This window comes from Chelonoidis abingdonii, chromosome 26, assembly GCF_003597395.2.
Source record: "Chelonoidis abingdonii isolate Lonesome George chromosome 26, CheloAbing_2.0, whole genome shotgun sequence".
Lineage (NCBI taxonomy): Eukaryota > Metazoa > Chordata > Testudines > Testudinidae > Chelonoidis > Chelonoidis abingdonii.
In genome coordinates this window covers 15,150,665-15,170,428 of record NC_133794.1, presented here as the reverse complement: position 1 = coordinate 15,170,428, position 19,764 = coordinate 15,150,665, and the positions used below count along the sequence as shown (strand labels likewise).

Sequence of the window (19,764 nt, the reverse complement as noted above, 5' to 3'; positions counted from 1 at the left end):
AGAGATGTGGACTCACAGCTCCTGGGTGGAGGGTGACCAGATGTCCCGATTTTTGGGTCTTTTTCTTATAGAGGCTCCTATTACCCCCCGCCCCCGTCCCGATGTTTCACACTGCCTGTCTGGTCACCCTACCTGGATGGGACATGCCCTCAGTCCGCCCCCTGCTGCAACGTCCACTCCTCACGTCCCCGCCCCGTGCCTCAGTTTCCCCATTTGCCCAATGGGGTGATGGGCCTGACCCCCAGTAAGACGTATTGTGATCTGATGAGCAGGGCAGTGGGAGAACGAGAGGGGAGCTGACTTCCTCCTATGCCCTTGCTTCACTCCCTTACACAGCCTTAAATCTAGGGCAGGGGTTGGCAACCTTTCAGAAGTGGGGTGCCAAGTCCTCATTTATTCACTCTCATTTAAGGTTTCCTGTGCCAGACATACATTTTAATGTTTTTAGAAGGTCTCTTTCTATAAGTCCATAATATATAACTAAACTATTGTTGTATGTAAAGTAAATAAGGTTTAAGAAGTTTCATTTAAAATTAAATTAAAATGCAGATCTCCCCAGACAGGTGGCCAAGACCCAGGCAGTGTGAGTGCCACTGAAAATCAGCTCGTGTGCCACACGTGCCATAGGTTGCCTACCCCTGAGCTAGGGTGACCATATTTCCCAAAGGGAAAATGGGACACAGTGCAGGGCTGGCCCAAGCCCCCCTGCCTGCCCCCTGCATTAGGCTGGGGTCAAAGCTCACCTGAGCCTGGCCTCCCCACTCGCTCAAGCCCTGCCTCCCCCACTCCGCATGTTTCTTTATGCTGAACCCCACTTTTTTTGACAAAGAGTATTTATCCCATTTGCTTTTGCCAACTCATCAAGTCGCCAAGAGAAAATGGGACAAATGCCCACTTTTGTCAAAATAGTTGGGACGGCCGGGACAGGGCTTGAAAAACGGACTGTCCCGGCCAAAACGGGACGTATGAGCTACTTAAATCTGATGGCGAGTGTGTGTAAAACACTGACTATGTGCTAACCCCAGCCCTAGGACCTCCTACAGTTTGGAGCAAGAGGGAGAGTGTTAGGGCCTGCAGCTGTGATGCAGCAGCATCAAATCCTGCCCGGGGCAAGAAACACCCAATGAGAGGCAGCTCCGAGGTTGAGGGGCTCAGCCTCTGCCAGGGAGGAGGCAATTGGAAGGTGGTTAGAAAAGGAGGTAAAAATACATGGCCCTGGGTAAAAAGAGCTGTGCTAGAGGAAGCTGGACTTTGAAGGGCTGTGCGAGGGGTAAAGAGCATATGACAGGTAAGCTGACCATTGGGACATTGACAGAGGGAATACGATTTGGGTGCCTGGGTCAACAAGGGTGGCTCAGTCTCTCTGGCTCAGGAGATGTTGATCATGATCACGGGTGAACCTGTTTGAAAGAGGTGCGGGCATCGCAGTGTTGAATAGAAGGAGCATCGCAAGGCGGAGAGAGGGGGAAACTACATTTTGCAGCCAAGAGGAGGAGGAGTTTCTCAGGGCCACACTGTGTTCTGGAGAAATTTCTTTTAGTGTGATTATGGTCATTTACAGGGTTTTTTCCCCCAAGCAAGTATTTGATGTTGCTTCATGTTATTTACATTCTTGCTAAATTTGGGGGTTTTCCTTCTTAAAGTTTAAAAAATGAAGGCTATCTCCTTTGTGTTGGTTTGCCTCTGCCTGTCCTCACAGTAGGCCTGGTCATTCCAAATGCAGCTGTTCAAAGAGAGAGTCTTAGATAATTTCATAGTAAAACATCTAATACACACAAATGCATTGTAAACAGGGAGTGCTGAGAGTGGGGAAGGGGGGGGCAGGACTCCTGGGTTCTATCGATGGCTCTGAGTAGGGTGTGGGGTCTAGTGGGTTAGAGTGGGGTAGGGGGGCTGGGAATCAGGATTCTTGGGTTCATTTACCTACTTTACCACTGACTCACTAGGTGTTCATCAGTTCATATGCAGCAAGGGTTCCACTCCCAGTGCTGCCCCCTGAACTGCTGTGGGTAGGGTTGCCAGGCATCCAGTTTTTGACCGGAACACCCAGGTGAAAAGAGACCTTGGTGGCCCTTGTCGGCACTGCCGCCCGGGATGTAAAAGTCCAGTCAGCGGCGCAGCTGGAGCCTGCACTTCCCCACACACTCAGAATCCCTCAGCCCCAGCCCAGAGCTCCCTCCTGCATGCCAAATCCCTCATCCACGGCCCCAGCCCAGAGCCTGCACTCCCAGCCGGAGCCCACCTCCCCCCACACACTCCAAACCCCTCAGCCCCAGCCCAGAGCTCCATCCTGCACCCCAAACCCCTCATCCCTGGCCCCACCCCAGAGCCCATACCCCCAGCTGAAACCTTCAACACCCCTGTCCCCCTTCCCCATCCTGGAGCCCTCTCCTGCATCCTGAACCCCTCATTTCTAGCCTACCTGGAGCCCACACCCCCAGCTCAGAGTCCATACCCCCCCAACCCACTGCCCCAGCCTGGAGCCCTCTCATGCACCCCAAACCCCTCATTCCCAGTCTCACCCCAGAGCCTGCCCCCCCAGTTGAAGCCCTCACCCCAATCACCTGCCCCAGCCTGGTGAAAGTGAGTGATGGAGGGAGGGGGAGATGGAGCACTTGGGGCAGGGGCGGGGCCTCAGAGAAGGGGCGGGGCAGGGCAGGGTGTGTTTGGTTTTGTGTGATTAGAAAGTTGGCAACCCTAGTGGTGGCGCTTTGGGTCAGGCCCTGAGCAACTTCTCTCACTGAACTCCAGAGGCAGGGAGAGTCTCAGCACAGGAGCCAGTGTAGGAGGCAGGGGAAGCCCCAGCCCCCGCCTTTCTGTGCATGCAGGTGGCACACCGAGGGCATGATGGGAGAGAGCCCTGTGACTCAGCAGGGCCAGCAAAGCAAAAGCAAAAGCAAGTCTGCAAGCACATCACTCATGCAGAGGAGGTGAGAGATGGGGCTGGGGGATCGGTGCACCATGAGGGGGAAGGAGGAGATGTTCTAGCTGCCTCGGGGACCTAGCCCCCTGCCCCAGGGTCAATGCCATGAGGCTACTGGGAGGGATGGGGTGCTCTGTCTCCCTTAGGAGCCTGACATCTGGGCAGTGCTGCCTCTGTGGCTATGTACCCCCGGCCTCCCTGCTGTGGGCCCAGTTGGGATCTGCAGGGACTCCCTAGGTCCCTGGGGGACTCGGCTTGGGGGGAAGTGGCTGCTGATTGGAGACTTGGCATAGTTCTCCAATATAATAAGGGGATCAGTGGGGGGTGTGGCAGCTCCCATTGCAAACTGGTGAGACTGCAGCAGGCCGAGGTATTGAGGCCAGTCCAGTGGGCTGGCACTCAGGACACCTGGGTTCCTCACCCAGCTATGCCACTGACCTGCTGGGCAAGTCCCTGCATTGGCCTCAGTTTTCCCATCTGTAGACTGGGAATGACATCCCTACCCCCCGCCCCCAATGCTGGGGTCCTATGAGAGGCCTCCCATGATCAGCCCCGGGCTGCTCTAGAGCTGGGGCCGGCTGTTGCCAATACTGACCCCCCACAAAGGTGATTCCCTGACTCTGGGGGCAGCATCCCTTTTAAGATCCTTGTTCTTCCTTCCAGCACTAGGGCCCCTCCACCCAATGGCACCCAGAGGCCCCCAATATCCCAAATCCCAGGCCCAGTCTCCCCCCAGCCCTGGCCTGGCTTCCTATCAGGTCTCATCTCTGCCCTGACTCCCCGCCCCCCGACCCCCTTAGGGCCTGATCAAGATGGCAGAGAAGCCCAAGCGCCCGCATCTAGGATTGGCCCAGTACCCCCTGCTGCTCACGCTGGAGCCTGAGGGGCATGGCCTGGGTGGGCAGGTCCTGGAGTTGGCTGGCCCGGAGGAGGTCCACGTCCATCAGAAAGATGGCATCCTGATCTGCGACGACTTCCTGCTGGGGCAGTGTCTGGAGGGGGAGCGCTGCCCGTGTCACCACACCCCCAACCCCTTCCACTGGCAGATGCGGCGCAAGGCAGATGGGGTGTGGCTGAGCATTGGCACGTTGGCCCAACAGCACCTGGAGAACCTCTACTGCAGCACCAGCCGCCACGACGTGCAGCTCGTTGACAAGTACGTGGCTGATTGGACACGGCCCAGCAGGGGGCGCTATGGGGGCAGGGTGGGAGCGCTGGCTGTGGGGGGAGCTCCCGGCGGCTCCAGTCCCATCCCCTCCCACCAGGAAAGCATTGACTGAGGATGGAGGGAGAGATGGAGGCAAACCTGCTCTCAGGTGCATCGCACAGCTACTCATTGCCGGGGGGGAGGCATTGCCTGTGGCCCCTGCCCCTTGGTGATGTCTCTGCTGCCCCCGTTCCCAGGGCCGGCTCATCCTGGACCCTCAATCTGAACTTCATGGACCTGAAGCCCAGCCAGCTCTATGACCGCGTCCGGCGCCTCTCCAACAGCAGCGACTCCAGCCGCAACCCCTACTTCCCCATGGAGTGGCAGGTGTACTGGGAAGAGTGCGGCGAATGGCTCGTGTACGAGGAGGTGAGTGATCCCGGGACAGGAGTGGGTGTGGGGGATGCATGGGCAGCAGGGCGAGAGAAATGGAAGGCCAGGCCTGGGGTGAGGAACAGTGTGGCTAGGGGGACGTGGTGTGGCTGTGGAGCGGGAGGGGTGGCATAGCTGGGGAGGGGCAGGGGTTGCTGCGGGTGGGACTATGTGGCTGGGGTAGCTGAGGATTGTGGCACTGCATGGCTGGGAGGGGGTGCCGGGCTTGGGGAGGGGCTGTGTGGCTGTATGCAGGAGGTGGGGTAGCTGAGGAGGGGGACGGGTGACTGGGGCAGGACCACCCAGAGGATTCAGGGGACCTGGGGTCTTCGGCAGCAGGTCCCAGAGTGGAAGGACCCCCCCACTGCCAAATTGCCCCCGAAGATCCGGAGGGGAGGAAGCTCCAAGGGCCCGGGCCATGCGAGAGTTTTCTGGGGCCCCCGGAGCAAGTAAAGGACCCCACTCCAAGGGCCCCGCAGGCCCGGGACAAATTGCCCCACTTGCCCTCCTCTCTGGGCAGCCCTGGACTGGGGAGCAGCATGGCTGGGAAGGGCTGTGTGGCTGGGGAGCAGTGTGGCTGGGAGGGGGCAGGGGGTGTGTGGATGGGGTAGCTGCGAAGGGTTGTGGTGTTGCATGGCTAGGAGGAGGTGCCTGGCTGGAGGAGTGGTGTGGTTGGGGGAGGGGCTGTGTGGCTAGTGTGCAGCCTGGCTGGGAAGGGGGGAGGGGCTGCCTGTGTGGCTAGGGGAGCAGTGTAGCTGAGGAAGGTGCTGGTGCTATATGGCTAGAGGAGTGGCCTAGCTGGGTGGGGCTGGGAGGCTGGGGGAGTGGTGTGGTTGGCAGAGGGGCTGTGTGGCTGGGGGAGTGGCCTGGCTGTGTGGGGCTGTGTGGCTGGGGGAGCGGCCTGGCTGGGTGGCTGGGGGAGTGGCCTGGCTGGGTGGGGCTGGGTGGCTGGGGGAGTGGCCTGGCTATGTGGGGCTGTGTGGCTGGAGGAGTGGCCTGGCTGGGGCAGTGGCCTGGCTGTGTGGGGCTGTGTGGCCAGAGAAGTGGCCTGGCTGGGTGGCTGGGGCAGTGGCCTGGCTGTGTGGGGCTGTGTGGCCAGAGAAGTCGCCTGGCTGGGTGGCTGGGGGAGTGGCCTGGCTGTGTGGGGCTAGGTGGCTGGGGGAGTGGCCTGGCTGGGTGGCTGGGGGAGTGGCCTGGCTGGGTGGGGCTGGGTGGCTGGGGGAGTGGCCTGGCTGGGTGGCTGGGGGAGTGGCCTGGCTGTATGGGGCTGGGTGGCTGGGGGAATGGCCTGGCTGTGTGGGGCTGTGTGGCCGGAGGAGTGGCCTGGCTGTGTGGCTGGAGGAGTGGTGTATCTGAGGAAGGTGGTGGCGCTGCATGGCTGAGGGAGCATCGCGGGGGAGCAGGTGCATGGCTGGGAGGAACGTGGCTGAGTGGTGCTCTGGTACGGCGTCTCTCTGTGCCCAGCCGGTGCGGTGGGAGCTGCTGGCGGCCTTCGAGAAGGGCATGTGGAACCACGCCTTCAAGTTGCGCGGCCAACTGTACAACGTGGACCTGAAAACACTGACCCAGCGCAATGTGCGTACGGGCTTCACCCGGCGCATCCTGCACTGCCCAGTCTTCCGCCCACCCTGGCGCCTGGCGCCCCACCTGCGGTGAGTGCCCTGGCCAGGTGCCATCCCTTTCCCTGGGCACCCAAGAGGCTCTCACCACTAGCCATGCCCTTGTTTCTCTTCTCTTGGCAGGACAGGACCAGGCACCACCCTCTCTTCCCCCAGCACCGTCCCTGGGGAGGACCCCCAGGACACCTACTGGGGCCCGTACCCTGCGTCCTGGGTCCCCAAGGCCCCAGTGGGCACCATGTACACACTGGCAGAAGTGGCGCCAGCAGAGCGGGCCTATGAGACCACATGCACGCTGTTCCACAAAACCCTGGCAGAGGACAAGGTGCTGGTGTTGGCCGTCTACCGGGTCCGGAACGACTACCTGTGGCAGAAATACTGTGGGTAAGGAGGGCAGGAATGGGGCGGGGCTGGGCATGGGGGGCTGCTAGTGGGTTCTGGGCTTTCGGTGCCCTTGCATCTGGCTGCTGCCACAGGGCTGGGCTGGCAGCTGGAATTGTAACTGCGGTGCACTGATTCTGGGGCACGGTTCTCCCTGGGCCAGGAATGGGAATCACCCAGAGGCTGGTGTTTTGTGGTCTTGGTGCCCATGCTCTGGGCCATGCCGGACCCACCCGGGGCATCCTGCCCATCCCTAGCCAGCTGGCGATCCCGGCTTCTTGGTGCCTGACCCATCATACCCAAGCCTGAGACAATGCACCAAGGAAGCGGTTGGGTGGGGCTCCAGCTTGTCAGTGACACCCCCCTATCTGTCCCCCCTCCAGGCAGAAAAAGTTCATGGCCCAGAGTCGTCCCCGTGCAGTGCGGCGCTGCCTGGAAAGACACCTCTTCCACGGCACCAGGGCCAGCAAAGTGCAGCCCATCTGTGAGATGAACTTTGACCCCCGGGTGTCGGGGGAGAACGGCGAGGCTTACGGGCAGGGCAGCTACTTCGCAGTCGACGCCTCCTACTCCCACACTTACGCCAAGGTGGACGAGGCCAGCCTGTGCCACATGTTCCTGGCCAAGGTGCTGGTGGGGCGCTCGGTGCGGGGCAATCCCGTGTTCCGGCGCCCCCCACTGGCACACGACGGCTGCCTCTATGATTCCTGCACGGACTATGCTAAGAAGCCGCAGATCTTCGTCATCTTTGACAGCTGCCAGTGCTACCCCTACTTCCTGATCCGCTACAAGCTGCTCTCCGAGCCCGTGGCCGTGGACTCGTGACGGGGGAGCACTGGGGGTCAGAGGTCAGCCTGCCAACCTTGTATTTCAAAAATAAGGCACCGATTTCTTAGCCCACCCCTCCTCCGGAGATCATTATTATTATTATTCATGCTAAGAAGGACTCACCTACACTCGCCAGGGGGATTTCTTGGCTGCTTTTAGCAGCACTTGGCGACTCCCAGTCTTGCTGTACAGAGATGGAACAAAGGAAGGGATGTCCCTTGTATCATAGAATCACAGACTATCAGGGTTGGGAGGGACCTCAGGAGGTATCTAGTCCAACCCGCTGCTCAAAGCAGGACCAACCCCAGCTGAATCATTGTAATAAGGGACTGTTGGCAATCCTAGTCACAGGTGAAGAGGGCAGCTTGCTCCCGGGGGTGGGAGTGTGTGGAAGAGCCTGAATACCACCCCCCACCGCCCCCGGCACAGACTGCAATAGAACTCAGCGTTTGGCCTCTGCACCCCAGGTTGCAGGGAGGAGTCAGAGCCGTGCAGGGTCAGTTGCACTGTCCTTCCTTTCTCAGCTGGCGATTGGCTCCAGGGGCCTGATGCAGACCTGCCATCAGATCCTGCTGCCCAGAAAAGCTTGGCCTGCGCCCCCTGCGCCAGAAAGGGGGAGAAGGTTGCTGGGGAGCCATCATCTAGGGTCACTCCAGTCCTGCGCACGCCCCCCAGGCCCTGCCAACTCCCCAAATCCTGTGCCTCATGGCCACCGGGGTCCTTGCCAGCCAGCTCCTTTCTTGCCAGCTCCAGAGAAACGGGGGATTTACCCCGAGGCCAGCATGGGGCTCCTGGCACTGCACTGCCCTCAGTCTGGAACAGGGGGGTTGTGTGATGATGTGGGGGATCTGTCACAGACTCCAGGGATCAGCTGCCCACTGCCCCCTGTCACTGTTGGGCTGAGGAGGTCCAATCCATGGGCTGGTGTCAGTCTGATACCTCCTGTGAAGCTGGCCGAGACCCCACCCTCCCAGCCAGCTCCCCCCACAAGCTGGGGCAGCAGCCATGCCTCTGCTAGATTCCTGAGGGGAAGTAAGCACCGCTTCCGGGCACATCTCTGATGTCCTCTGCTATCAGGGGGATGGGCCCAGGGCCAAGTTGTCCCCCTGCCCGCAGGCCCAGGCAGCTTGGGGTGTTGCTGCTTCCTGCCTAAGCCCTGCAGCAAAGCCCACCCCCATCCAGATCATCCCCCGCCCCCCCCCCTGAGCAATAGATTCTGGCCCCCCTGGTCCTGGTGTGTCAATTGGAGGGGAGGGTTCAGGGCTGCATCACTGGGGGCAGGAGGAGCAGCATGGCTGGGGGGAGCCCCTTTCCCAGCACCACCTCCATCTCCTGAGCATCAGTCAGGGGAGTTGCCAGAGGGGTACGGGGGGTCCTGGGTGAGGGCGATGGGCCCAGAGGAGGAAGTGGGGAGCTGGAGGTTTGACAGCAGCTGCCCCAGGTTGGATGACTGGAGCTGCCAGGGTCTGAAGCCTGGCTTTCCCACAGAGAGACTGCCCACAGCCCCCAAACCTTGCAATCAGCGCTAAGCAGGCCACCACCCAAAGCTGGCAGCCTTGGGGGGTGTGGGGTGTGAACAGCCCCAGAGACTGAGTCTTGCGGGGTGGGAGGGCCCCTCAGGTGGCAGCTCTGCCCCCCTATTACCAGCTTTGGGGTAGGCTTATTTATTAGGGTTACTCTTCTGGGGGTGGGGTTCTGTACTTCTGTCAATGTCCTGCTTGTGTCACTTGTGTTCTCATACAGAACTTCTCCATGCTGCAAGTTCCCTCCCAATGGAGCTATTCTGCAGGACCTAGGTTCTTCCAGCCCCAGAATCAGATGAACACACACACACACATTAACAGGGAACATCTGAGAGGACTGGGTCAGTCAGCACTCCCAAGCTGACTCCTTGTATGTCCCTGGACTCAGTAGGCTGGCTCGAGCAGCACTCCCAAGCTGGCACCCTCATACGCCCTTGGACTCAACAGGTTGGGTCAAACAGCACCTCCAGGCTGTCACTCTCATATGCCATGGGCACTGCATTGGAATAGAGTACGCCTGAGCAGGCTAGGTTGAGCAGCACTTTCAATCTGCAACCCTCATGTGGCAGTTTTTTTGGCTGTTTTTCAGAGACATTATTAAGGGCACAAGAGCAAACTATCCCACTGCGTAGGAAAGATAGGAAGTCTGGCAAGAGACTACCCTGAAGTAACCAAGAGATCTTCAATGATCTCAAACTCAAAAAAGTGGAAACCCGGTCAAATTACAAAGAATAAATATAAACAAATATCACAAGTATGTAGGGACAAAATTAGAAAAGCCAAGGAACAAAACGAGATCAAACTAGTGAGAGACATAAAAGGAAACAAGAAAACATTCTACAGATACACTAGAAGCAAGAGGAAGACCGAGGACAGAGGAGGTCCATCACTCAATGAGAGGGGAAAGACAATAACAGAAAATGTGGAAATGGCAGAGGTGCTTTTTTTTTTCAGTTTTCACCAAGAAGGTTGGTGGCGATTGGACGTCTAACATAGAGACTGATCCTACCTCATTTTCACTGGCAATGTCTAAAATAGGGAAAGAACAAGTAAAAAATTACTTAGAGAAGTTAGATGTCTTCAAATCACCAGAGCCTGATGAAATGCATCCTAGAATACTCAAGAAGTGACTGAGGAGACGTCTGAGCCATTAGCAATTATCTTTGAAAAGTTGTGGAAGACGGGAGACATTCCAGAAGACTGGAAAAGAGCAAATATCGTGCCCATCTATAAAAAGGAAAATAAGGACAACTTGGGGAATTACAGACCAGTCAGCTTAACTTTGGTACCCGAAAGATAATGGAGAAAATAATTAAGCAATCAGTTTGCAAAAACCTAGAAGATAATGAGGTGATGAGTAACAGTCAGCATGGATTTGTCAAGAATAAATCATGTCAAACCAACCTGATAACTTTCTTTGACAGGGTAACAAGCCTTGTGGATGGGGGGAAGTGGTAGGTGTGGTATATCTTGAATTTAGTAAGGCTTTTGGTACTGTCTCAGATGACCTTCTCATAAACAAACTAGGGATATACAACCTAGAAGGAGCTACTATAAGGTGAGTGCATAAGTGGTTGGAAAATCATTCCCAGAAAGTAGGTATCAGTGGTTCACAGCCATGCTGGAAGGGCATAACAAGTGGGGTCCTGCAGGGATCGGTTCTGGGGCTGGTTCTGTTCAATATCTTCATCAATGATTTAGATAATGGCTTATAAAGTTTGTGAATGATACTAAGCTGGGAGGGATTGCAAGTGCTTTGGAGGGTAGGATTAAAATTAAAAATGATCTGGACGAATTGGAGAAATGGTCTGAAGTAAATAGGATGAAATTCAATAAGGACAAATGCAAAGTGCTCCACTTAGTCAGTTGCACGCATACAAAATGGGAACTGACTGCCTAGGAAGGAGTAGCGTGGAAAGGGATCTGGGAGTCATGCTGGATCACAAGCTAAATATGAGTCAACAGTGTAAAACTACTGCAAAAAAAGCAAACATCATTCTGGGATGTATTAGCAAGAGTATTGTAAACAAGGCACGAGAAGTAATTCTTCTGCTCTACTCTGTGCTGATTAGGCCTCAACTGGAGTATTGTGTCCTGTCCTGGGTGCCACATTTCAGGAAAGATGTGGACAAATTGAGAAGGTCCAGAGAGGAGCAACAAAAATGTTTAAACGTCTAGGTAATATGAGCTATGAGGGAAGATTGAAAAAATTGAGTTTGTTTAGGCTGGAGAAGAGAAGACTGAGAAGGGACATAACAGTTTTCAAGTACATAAAACGTTGTTACAAGGAGGAGGGAGAAAAATTGTTGTTCTTAACCTCTGAGGATAGGACAAGAAGGAATGGGCTTAAATTGCAGCAAGGGCGGTTAGGTTGGACGTTAGGAAAAACTTCCTAATTGTCAGAGTGGTTATGCAGTGGAATAAATTGCCTAGGGAGGTTGTGGAATCTCCATCATTGGGGATTTTTAAGAGCAGGTTGGACAAACACCTGTCAGGGATGGTCTAGATCAGGGGTCGGCAACCTTTCAGAAGTTGTGTGTCCAGTCTTCATTTATTCACTCTAATTTAAGATTTTGCGTGCCAGTAATACATTTTAACCTTTTTAGAAGGTCTCTTTCTATAAGTCTATAATATATAACTAAACTATTGTATGTAAGGTAAATAAAGTTTTTCAAAATGCTTAAGAAGCTTCATTTAAAATTAAATTAAAATGCAGAGCCCCCTTGACTGGTGGCCAGGACCCAGGCAGTGTGAGTGCCACTGAAAATCAGCTTGCGTGCCGCCTTTGGCATGTGTGCCATAGGTTGCCTACCCCTGAGCTAGATAATACTTAGCCCTGCCTTGAGTGCAGGGGGCAGGACTAGATGATCTCTCGACATCCCTTCCAGTTCCATGTCCCAGGTTCAGCATACCTCTATACCCACTTTCACATCACAATTGTTCCTTTTGGGCGCAGCAGGGATCTTTTAGCTTAGGTATGAGAAGCATTGCTGCAGAGCGAATGAGGAAACCAAAAAACACCCACGAGGGTGGGAGAGAGAGAAGCAACCAGCTTAATCATGAAAATTATTTATTGCCAAGTAATAACCAGTGGGGAGCCAAACAAACAAAACAGTGATAATATTAAATCTAACTTAAATTTGATTATAAAGGTCAGGTTTAGAAACCTGTCACTGATCACATAAGTCAGGGTCAGAAGGCTACACTGAGAGAGAGCTGGGTTCTCACCACTCTGTGAAGCTTGGGTAGGGGGGTTTTGTTGAGAAGCAACAGTAGTTCAAGGGAGAACACTAGATTTGTTTGTGTAAACTGATGGCTGCAGGGAGGATACCAGAGTTGTTTTGTTCAGGCTAGACAATGGGAGCTGATCATTCCTGGCTATGGGTGGTGGTCCTTCCAGGGAGCTCACAATGCAATTAGCAGCTTCCATATTTTGGATATCAGTAAAGGATTCAGTACTAGAATTGGTCTGATAACTGCTGAGCTGGGTTCACCATAGATTATCAGAGTTGGAAGAGACCTCAGGAGGTCATCTAGTCCAACCCCCTGCTCAAAGCAGGGCCAATCCCAAAACAGATTATTTTTTGCCCCAGTTCCCTAAATGGTCCCCTCAAGGGCTGAACTCACAACCCTGGGTTTAGCAGGCCAATGCTCAAGCCACTGAGCTATCCCTCCGCCCACTTTTGTACATTTGTCTTCTGATCAGTTTTGGTTCAAGCAGAGGCTGGGGGGTGGGGGAAAGGCTGGGGACTGCACCCTGGTTCCCCAAGAGCACAGAGCTGAAAGGTAACACTCCCCACGCCTGGGAGCGCCTGTGGGCCCTGCTTAGGGTGGGGTCATGGGTCTCACGCCCCTCCCCCTACTGTCCTGCCATCTGCGCCCATGGCACTGGAAGAGGCTGGACACAAGGCCACAGCCCTTATGGGAAACACCCCACAACCCTATAATTAAAGACCGAAGCACAGCAGAGGCACGGCAGGGCTGGCATGGGGGGACAGGGATGGCATGGGGCTGAGTGTGTGGCAGGGCTGGCATCATGTGGGCGGCATGGCAGAGATGGCATGAGGGGCAGGGCTGGCATGGGGGGTCACAGCAGGGACAGCATGGGGGGAGTTGGGGACCAAACGGCGGTGGGGGTGTGATGGGGCCATCACAGGAAGGTGTTCCCGGCTCAGGGCTCTGGGTGAGATGAGTTTGTGGGGGCTCAGCCTGGTGCCCATATGTCCCCAAAACCAGAAACCACCAGGGGAGCAAAGCGGGCATCACAGGCCCAGCCACCGGTTGTTGAGCGATGGGGAATTCCCCTCTCCGTCACATACTGAGGTAGGACCAGTCTCTCCCCCCACACCCCGCACTCTGTGGGACTTGGCATCCGGCTCTGCAGCCAATGCTTGGACCCACACAGACCCTGGCATCAACTAAGGCAACACCCCTAAGAGTCCCGACCCGCAGCCCCCTGCTACCCCAGCCCTGGGCTCCCAGCCCCCCAGCTCTGCCGGTGCCCCTCAATCCCAACCCACAGCCCCTGCTACCCCAGCCCTGGGCTCCCAGCCCCCCAGCTCTGCCAGTGCCCCTCAATCCTGACCCACAGCCCCTGCTACCCCAGCCCTGGGCTCCCAGCCCCCTAGCTCTGCCGGTGCCCCTCAATCCCAACCCACAGCCCCTACTACCCCAGCCCTGGGCTCCCACCCCCCAGCTCTGCCGATGCCCCTCAATCCCGACCCACAGCCCCTACTACCCCAGCCCTGGGCTCCCAGCCCCCCAGCTCTGCCGGTGCCCCTCAATCCTGACCCGCAGCCCCTGCTACCCCAGCCCTGGGCTCTCATCCCCCCACCTCTGCCGGTGCCCCTCAATCCTGACCCACAGCCCCTTCCTACCTCATTGACAGTCTCTGCGAGTTGAACTGTCCCTGTTGTTTCCCCCATGCACATGGGCTGTGGATGAGAGCAGCTAATCCCATGTCGTGGGGGTGCAAACCTCAAATCCCAGCAGGGAAAACCCAGCACTGCCCCCCTCCCTAGCATGGATCAGCCCAAAACTGAGCTGGCTGGAGGGTGGTCCTGGGATCCCAGCTGCCTCTTGACAGCAGGGGGTGCTCTTTGCTTGCACAATCCCCTGGCACAGAGGAGCTGAGTCCCGGGGGCAGTGGTATCTAGTGGTTAGAGTGGCAGGGGGCTGGGAGCCAGGGCTCCTGGGTTCTGGCTCTGGGAAGGGAGGGGAGTGTAGTGGTTACAGTGGGGGTGGGGACCCAGGGCTACAGGAAGGGGGAGGGGTCCAGTGGTTGTGGGGAGGCAGTGTGGGGAGGGGAGCCAGGACTCCTGGGTTCTATTTCCAGTCCTGCTCTGTAACCTCAGGGAGGTGCCCCCTGCTCTCAGTGGCGGGGGCTGCGGGAGCCGCGGGTCGGGGTGGGGGCTCTGGTTGCAGAGGGGAAGTGCTGGGTGTCAGGGATACCAGCCCTGCGGCCTCCCCGGCCGGTTGCAGAGGAAGCTGGGCCGGGCACTGCCAGGGGCAGATATGCTGGGCCATGCTGATAAAGGTTGCGTTAGACCAGGCAGCCACCCCGCCGCGAGACCAGTTACATAACGTTGCTTGGGCTCTCTAGCAACGGGTCCAGGCGGGGGGTGGGCCAGCTGTGCTGGGTCCCCCCTGGAGCTGAAGGGACAGTCCCATCTAGTCTGTGCCCCCCAGAGCTACTCACCAAACTGGCCCCCCACCCACCTTTTTGGCTGAGCCACTCCAGAATCTGGGTCCAGGGTGCTGCTCCATGGGGCAGGGTCCAATCCAGGGTGGCATCCAGATCCGTCGGGCCTGCAGGCCACACAGACACCCCCTTCAGAGTCAGGGGGATCAGCGCCCTTGGACAGCTGGACAGACAGACCCCCTGCAGGATCAGTCCCACTGGAGCCCCATCCCTAAAGGTTGCCACCCTGGGCTCCCTGCCTCATGCCCCCCACTATTCACTCAGCCAAACAAGCTATCCTGGGGCCCCTGTTGGCCCCCCTGCTCACACCCCTCAGTGCCTCCCCACAGGGAAGCCTGGGCAGTGAGCATCCCCAGGACTTGAACCTGGCGTGACAGCAGGAGTGGCTGGGGCTAGAGTAAGTGGGAGGGAGGCAGGGGGATGCTGCACTGGCTTACCTGCACCCAGCCCCAGCCCCACATTGCTACCAAGCCTGGCAGATCCTTATTCAGAAAACTGTTCTCCAGCAGTGAAATGCAGCCACCTCTGGGGTGGGTGGGGTGGCTGCTTCCCTGCACTGAACAAAAGGGCCTGACTTTATCCTGGTGGGGTCGCCACTCCCTGCAGCCCCAGCCCAGCATTGGCTCGGCCAAGCATCCCTGGGCCAAGGGAGCTGAGCTGCTCCCCTGCTGCTGCATCTGGTGCTCCGGCTCCCTCCTCAGACTACGAGTCCCAAGATCCCCTGGGCAGGCTAGAGGGAAGCCCCAGAAATAGGCTAAGGCCCTGGGGGTTATAAATTGTCCATATGGCACAAAACACAGGAGGTGGCACAGAAACCACAGTAACGGCCTTCCTGTGGGGGTGGGGAGTGGGTCGCACAAGGGAGAGAAAACATTCAGAGCCTGTGATACCCTAGTGTGGCATGCGCCAGCTGGGCTGCCGTGGCATCCCTGTGTGCCGCGTGTTACAGACATGTGCTGGCTGTGGCATTCCTGTGTGCCACGTGTTATAGACATGTGCTGACTGTGGCATCCCTGTGTGCCGCGTGTTACAGACGTGTGCTGGCTGTGGCATTCCTGTGTGCCACATGTTACAGACGTGTGCTGGCTGTGACATCCCTGTGTGCAGCATGTTACAGACATGTGCTGGCTGTGGCATTCCTGAGTGCCATGTGTTACAGATGTGCCCTGCCGTGGCATTCCTTTGTGCTGTGTGTGTTACAGATGTGCGCTGCTGTGGCATTCCTGTGCGCCGTGTGTTACAGACGTGCGCTGCCATGGCATTCCTGTGTGATGCATGTTACAAATGTGTGCTGCCATCACATTCCCGTGTGCTATGTGTTACAGATGTGCGCTGCTGTGGCATTCCTGTGTGCTGCTTGTTACAGACGTGCACTGCTGTGGCATTCCTGTGTGCTGTGTGTTACAGATGTATGCTGCCATGGCATTTGTGTGTGCCGCATGTTACAGATGTGTGCTGAAATGGCATTCCTGTGTGCCGTGTGTTACAGACGTGTGATGCCATGGCGTTCCTGTGTGCTGTGTGTTACAGACATGTGATGCCATGGCATTCCTGTGTGCTGTGTGTTACAGATGTGCACTGCTGTGGCATTCCTGTATGCTCCGTGTTACAGACATACTGCCATGGTATTACTGTGGACATGTTACAGACATGCTAACATGGGATTCCTATGTTACGTGCCCTGCATCACATGGTATTTCTGTGTGGTGCCCATTACAGCTAGATGCTGACCAGGATTCATGCATAAGCATGTTGCAGATGTGTCCCATGAGTAGTATTGTTCTAGGAATCAGGTCACAGTTATGTGCTGGTAGAGCATCCCCGTGCCATACATGTCACAGCTGTGTAACTACTAGCTCATGCCACCAGGGTTCATGTGTAAGGCATGCGGCAAACGTGTGCGGTGATATTCCTATGTTCTGTATGCAGCTCTGCTACTCCTATGTGCTGCTGGCATGTGCCAGTGCACCTGGGGCCTGAGTCTCCTTGTACCAGAGCTTGACACCCATATAACTTCACTGACTTTAACAGAGTGAGCCCTGATTTACACCAGTGTGAGAAGAATCAGGACCATGACCGAGCATTCACATGTATACATGTTGAAGATATGTGCTGCTCTAGCATTCATGTATATTACATGTTGTAGTCATGATCACCTAGCATTGACATATACTGCATGTGCTGATCCACATGGATTGCACATTGCAGGCATGTGTGGCTGCATGATCCCCTATTAAGCTATGTTGGGGAGTGTTGCATGTTAGTCACATGGGGCAGGTATGCACCTGAGCTAACACTCCTGTGCCATGCACGCCACAGACATGCTGTGGAATCGTTCCATGTGAGCCCTGGTACAGATGTGTGCCTCATGTCATACCAGTGACGCTCACGCGCATGCACTGAGTGAAGACAGGGCACAGCGCATGCACTGAGTGAAGACAGGGCACACGCCAGGGCTCACAGCCAGGGAGCGGCATGTGCAGCAGAAAGACTGCCTGTGCCTTTAAGACAGGTGCATGGGGATGCCTGGTTACCTGGGCCCATAAAAGGGCCTTTGTCTCTGCCTTGGCCTGGCTCAGCCCTGGGGGAGGGGAGCCCAGGAGCATGAAAGGGCTGAGATTCAGGCAACCTTCCCCCAGACTCAGCCCTGGAGCCCCCACTGCCCTGGGGCTGTTCAGGGATCAGATCCCCCACCCCCCGCCATGCCCTGGGGTGCCAGGGTGCACTTCCCACTAGGATGCACTCCCCGAGCGCTCCGCCAGGCTTCCACAAGGTCCCCCCAAAACTATAGGTCATGTGGACTCAAAGCCTGCACCCACTCACTGGAGGTGCCTAGGAGCCAGGCCACTTGGGTTCTGGGAGGGGAGTCTAGTGGTTTCAGGGACAGTGGGGGGCAGGACTCTTGAGCTCTATTCCTGGCTCTGGGACGGGGGTGGGGATGGCTCCCGGTGACAAGCAGTGGGGCTGTTTGCTCCTAGATGGCCAATGTGATTCAAGTTCAACCTGGCAGGAGTCGCTCCCCTCCCAGCGCCAGGGGTAGAACTCAGGCTCCCAGGCCCCCTGCTCTAACCACTAGTCACCCTCCCTTCCTAGAGCTGGAGATAGAACCCAGGTGTCCTGGCTTCCCGCCCACCTGATGTAACCCACTGCACCTCATTCCTGTCTCAGAACTGGGATTAGAACCCAGGAATCCCAGGCTATGAATATACTGCACCTAGCACAAGGTGCAGTAAGAAATATCCAGGACAGCTAATGCCTGTGTTTCCAGCTAGGTGGCTGATGTGATCCAGGGGGAGTCACAGCCCCTCTATATGCATCAGTTTCCTTACTTAGATCCCACTCCTCTCCCAGAGCCAGGAATAGTACCCAGGAGTCTTGGCTCCTAGTCACCCCTGCTCTAAGCACTGACCTCCAGTCCCTATCCAGCGAGAGGAACAGAACCCAGGAGTCCTGACTCCCAGGTCCCACGCTGTAACCCACTACACCCCTATGCAAGGCTGTCTATGAGCTCTTTGGGACAGAGACTTACTTGGTGTGTACAGCACCTGACGCAGTGGGATCCTGTTCTCTGCTCGGACCCATGGGTGCTACGGGAAAAAAGAATCAGAAATACTCAAAGAGTGTAAACCATTTTTATCATTATTTATATTCCGGGCTCCCCCAGTGTGCCGGGCACTGCACAGACCCAGAGTGAGACACAGCTCCTGTCCCAAAAAGCTCATAAGTTTGACAACTAAAAGGGGAAACTGAGGCCCAAGCAGGGAAGGAGATTTACCCAGAGTCACCCAGCTGGGAATAGAACCCAGGTGTCCTGAGCCGCAGGCCCACATGGCAGACGCCAGCCAGACTGCCATTGGCTTAGACCCTGAAGCCTCCTCACAATGAGGCCTTGTGGGGCCTAGCTGGACAAGGGCCCTATTTCCCTGTGTCCTGGCCCAGCATCTCCGAGCCGCCATGGCAGCCCAGGTCCATGGCACCAGCTCTGGGGCCAACGGCAGGGAACTCCCAGGGGTGAGGGGGTTCACTCACCACCCGCCCCAGGGAACAGGCATCCTCCCCATTGGGACAGTTCTCCATGGAAAGCCCCCGCCTCGGAGACAATGTGTCTGATTCGTTGTGCAATCAGCCAGTTTTGGTTCCTTCTCACAGGCCTTCGCCAGGCGGCTGCAGCCACCTCTTCTGGCAATGGCCTGGCGGGTCCTCCCCCGACCCCACACTCGTCCCCAGAGCTGGGAATAGAACCCAGGAGTCCTGATGCCCATTCCCCCTGCCTCCCCCACACAACCCTTCTCTAATCACCAGACCCCACACCAGTGTCAGAGCTGGGGATAGAGCTCAGGGGTCCTGGCTCCCAGTGTCCACTGCTCTATCCACAAGACCCCACCGTCCTCCCAGAAGTGGCCCTCTCAGCCCTTGGCTGCCCCACTGAGCTTGAGGGGCCTATTGTTTGTAGACCCCAAGTGGCTTGCGTGGTGGTGTGGAGTCGGTTAGAGCAAAGGGAGCTGGGAGTCAAGACACCTGGGTTCCACTCCCCATATCTGCCTCAGCTTTTTTGTCTGACCTTCAGCCAGTCCCACACCTCTCTGTGCCTCAGTTTCCCAGTCAGCACAGTTGGGTAATGGCTGGCGGGAGGTTAACAAATGTGTGAGATTCTCACATAAAAGACACAATTGATTATGCTAATACTCCCCTCATCATGCCCTCCTGCACCCCTGTGATCACCCTGCTGCCCCCCAGCTGCCCCCAGGGTTGTTGTGCTCCCCTGGCTGCAGTCACCTCTCCACCCCCCACCCCACAGCTGCAGGTTGCTGTGGGACAAACTCAACCTGTTTTATTGACTAAAAATGAATTGGCATTGAACTCCCACCTAGGTATATTTGAGACTTTACCAAGATGTGGCAAAAAGTCACAAAAATTCTTGGGCTCCAATGGGGGGAAAAGAAGGAACGAATGTGCCTTTGCGGATGAACCCATGTAACATTTCAGCTCAGCTGGGTGCTGCATCTGTGGGTTTGTGTTTATCTTTCTCAGGGCGCAATAATCCCTTTTAAAGTTGTTTTTGGGTATGGAGCTGTGTGTTGTGCATGGTGTGTTTGTGGGGCTCTGTGCGTGCATGCGTGGCTGCGTGTGTATCTGTGGCTTTGCAGGTGGTGGAGGCAAGCTCTATGTGCACATGCGGCTGTGTTTGTGCGTATGCACAAGGGGTGTGT

The 19,764-nt window shown here is 56.5% G+C and overlaps 1 protein-coding gene across 3 annotated transcripts; it reads left to right on the top strand.

Moving 5' to 3' along the window:
- The first annotated feature begins 2,753 nt into the window (after positions 1-2,753).
- Positions 2,754-10,254, top strand: LOC116828453 (protein mono-ADP-ribosyltransferase TIPARP-like). 3 transcript variants are annotated; one of them, XM_032786691.2, is made up of 7 exons: positions 2,754-2,930; positions 3,724-4,079; positions 4,328-4,499; positions 5,967-6,154; positions 6,245-6,505; positions 6,886-7,350; positions 9,074-10,254. In XM_032786691.2, the coding sequence occupies exons 1-6, from the start codon at positions 2,823-2,825 to the stop codon at positions 7,325-7,327; spliced, it is 1,527 nt and encodes a 508-aa protein (XP_032642582.1). In that variant the 5' UTR covers positions 2,754-2,822; the 3' UTR covers positions 7,328-7,350; positions 9,074-10,254. The 3 variants fall into 3 exon arrangements, with proteins under 3 accessions (XP_032642582.1, XP_032642583.1, XP_032642581.1); XM_032786692.2 differs by having other exon boundaries at positions 3,970-4,079; positions 6,886-10,254; XM_032786690.2 differs by having other exon boundaries at positions 6,886-10,254.
- Positions 10,255-19,764: the final 9,510 nt, after the last annotated feature.

Coding starts and splice junctions, on each gene's coding strand:
- LOC116828453 (XM_032786691.2), top strand. CDS start 2,823: ATGCAGGTGGCACACCGAGGGCATGATGGGAGAGAGCCCTGTGACTCA. Junction 4,080..4,327: donor GACGTGCAGCTCGTTGACAA/GTACGTGGCTGA, acceptor CCCCGTTCCCAG/GGCCGGCTCATCCTGGACCC. Junction 6,155..6,244: donor CGCCTGGCGCCCCACCTGCG/GTGAGTGCCCTG, acceptor TTCTCTTGGCAG/GACAGGACCAGGCACCACCC.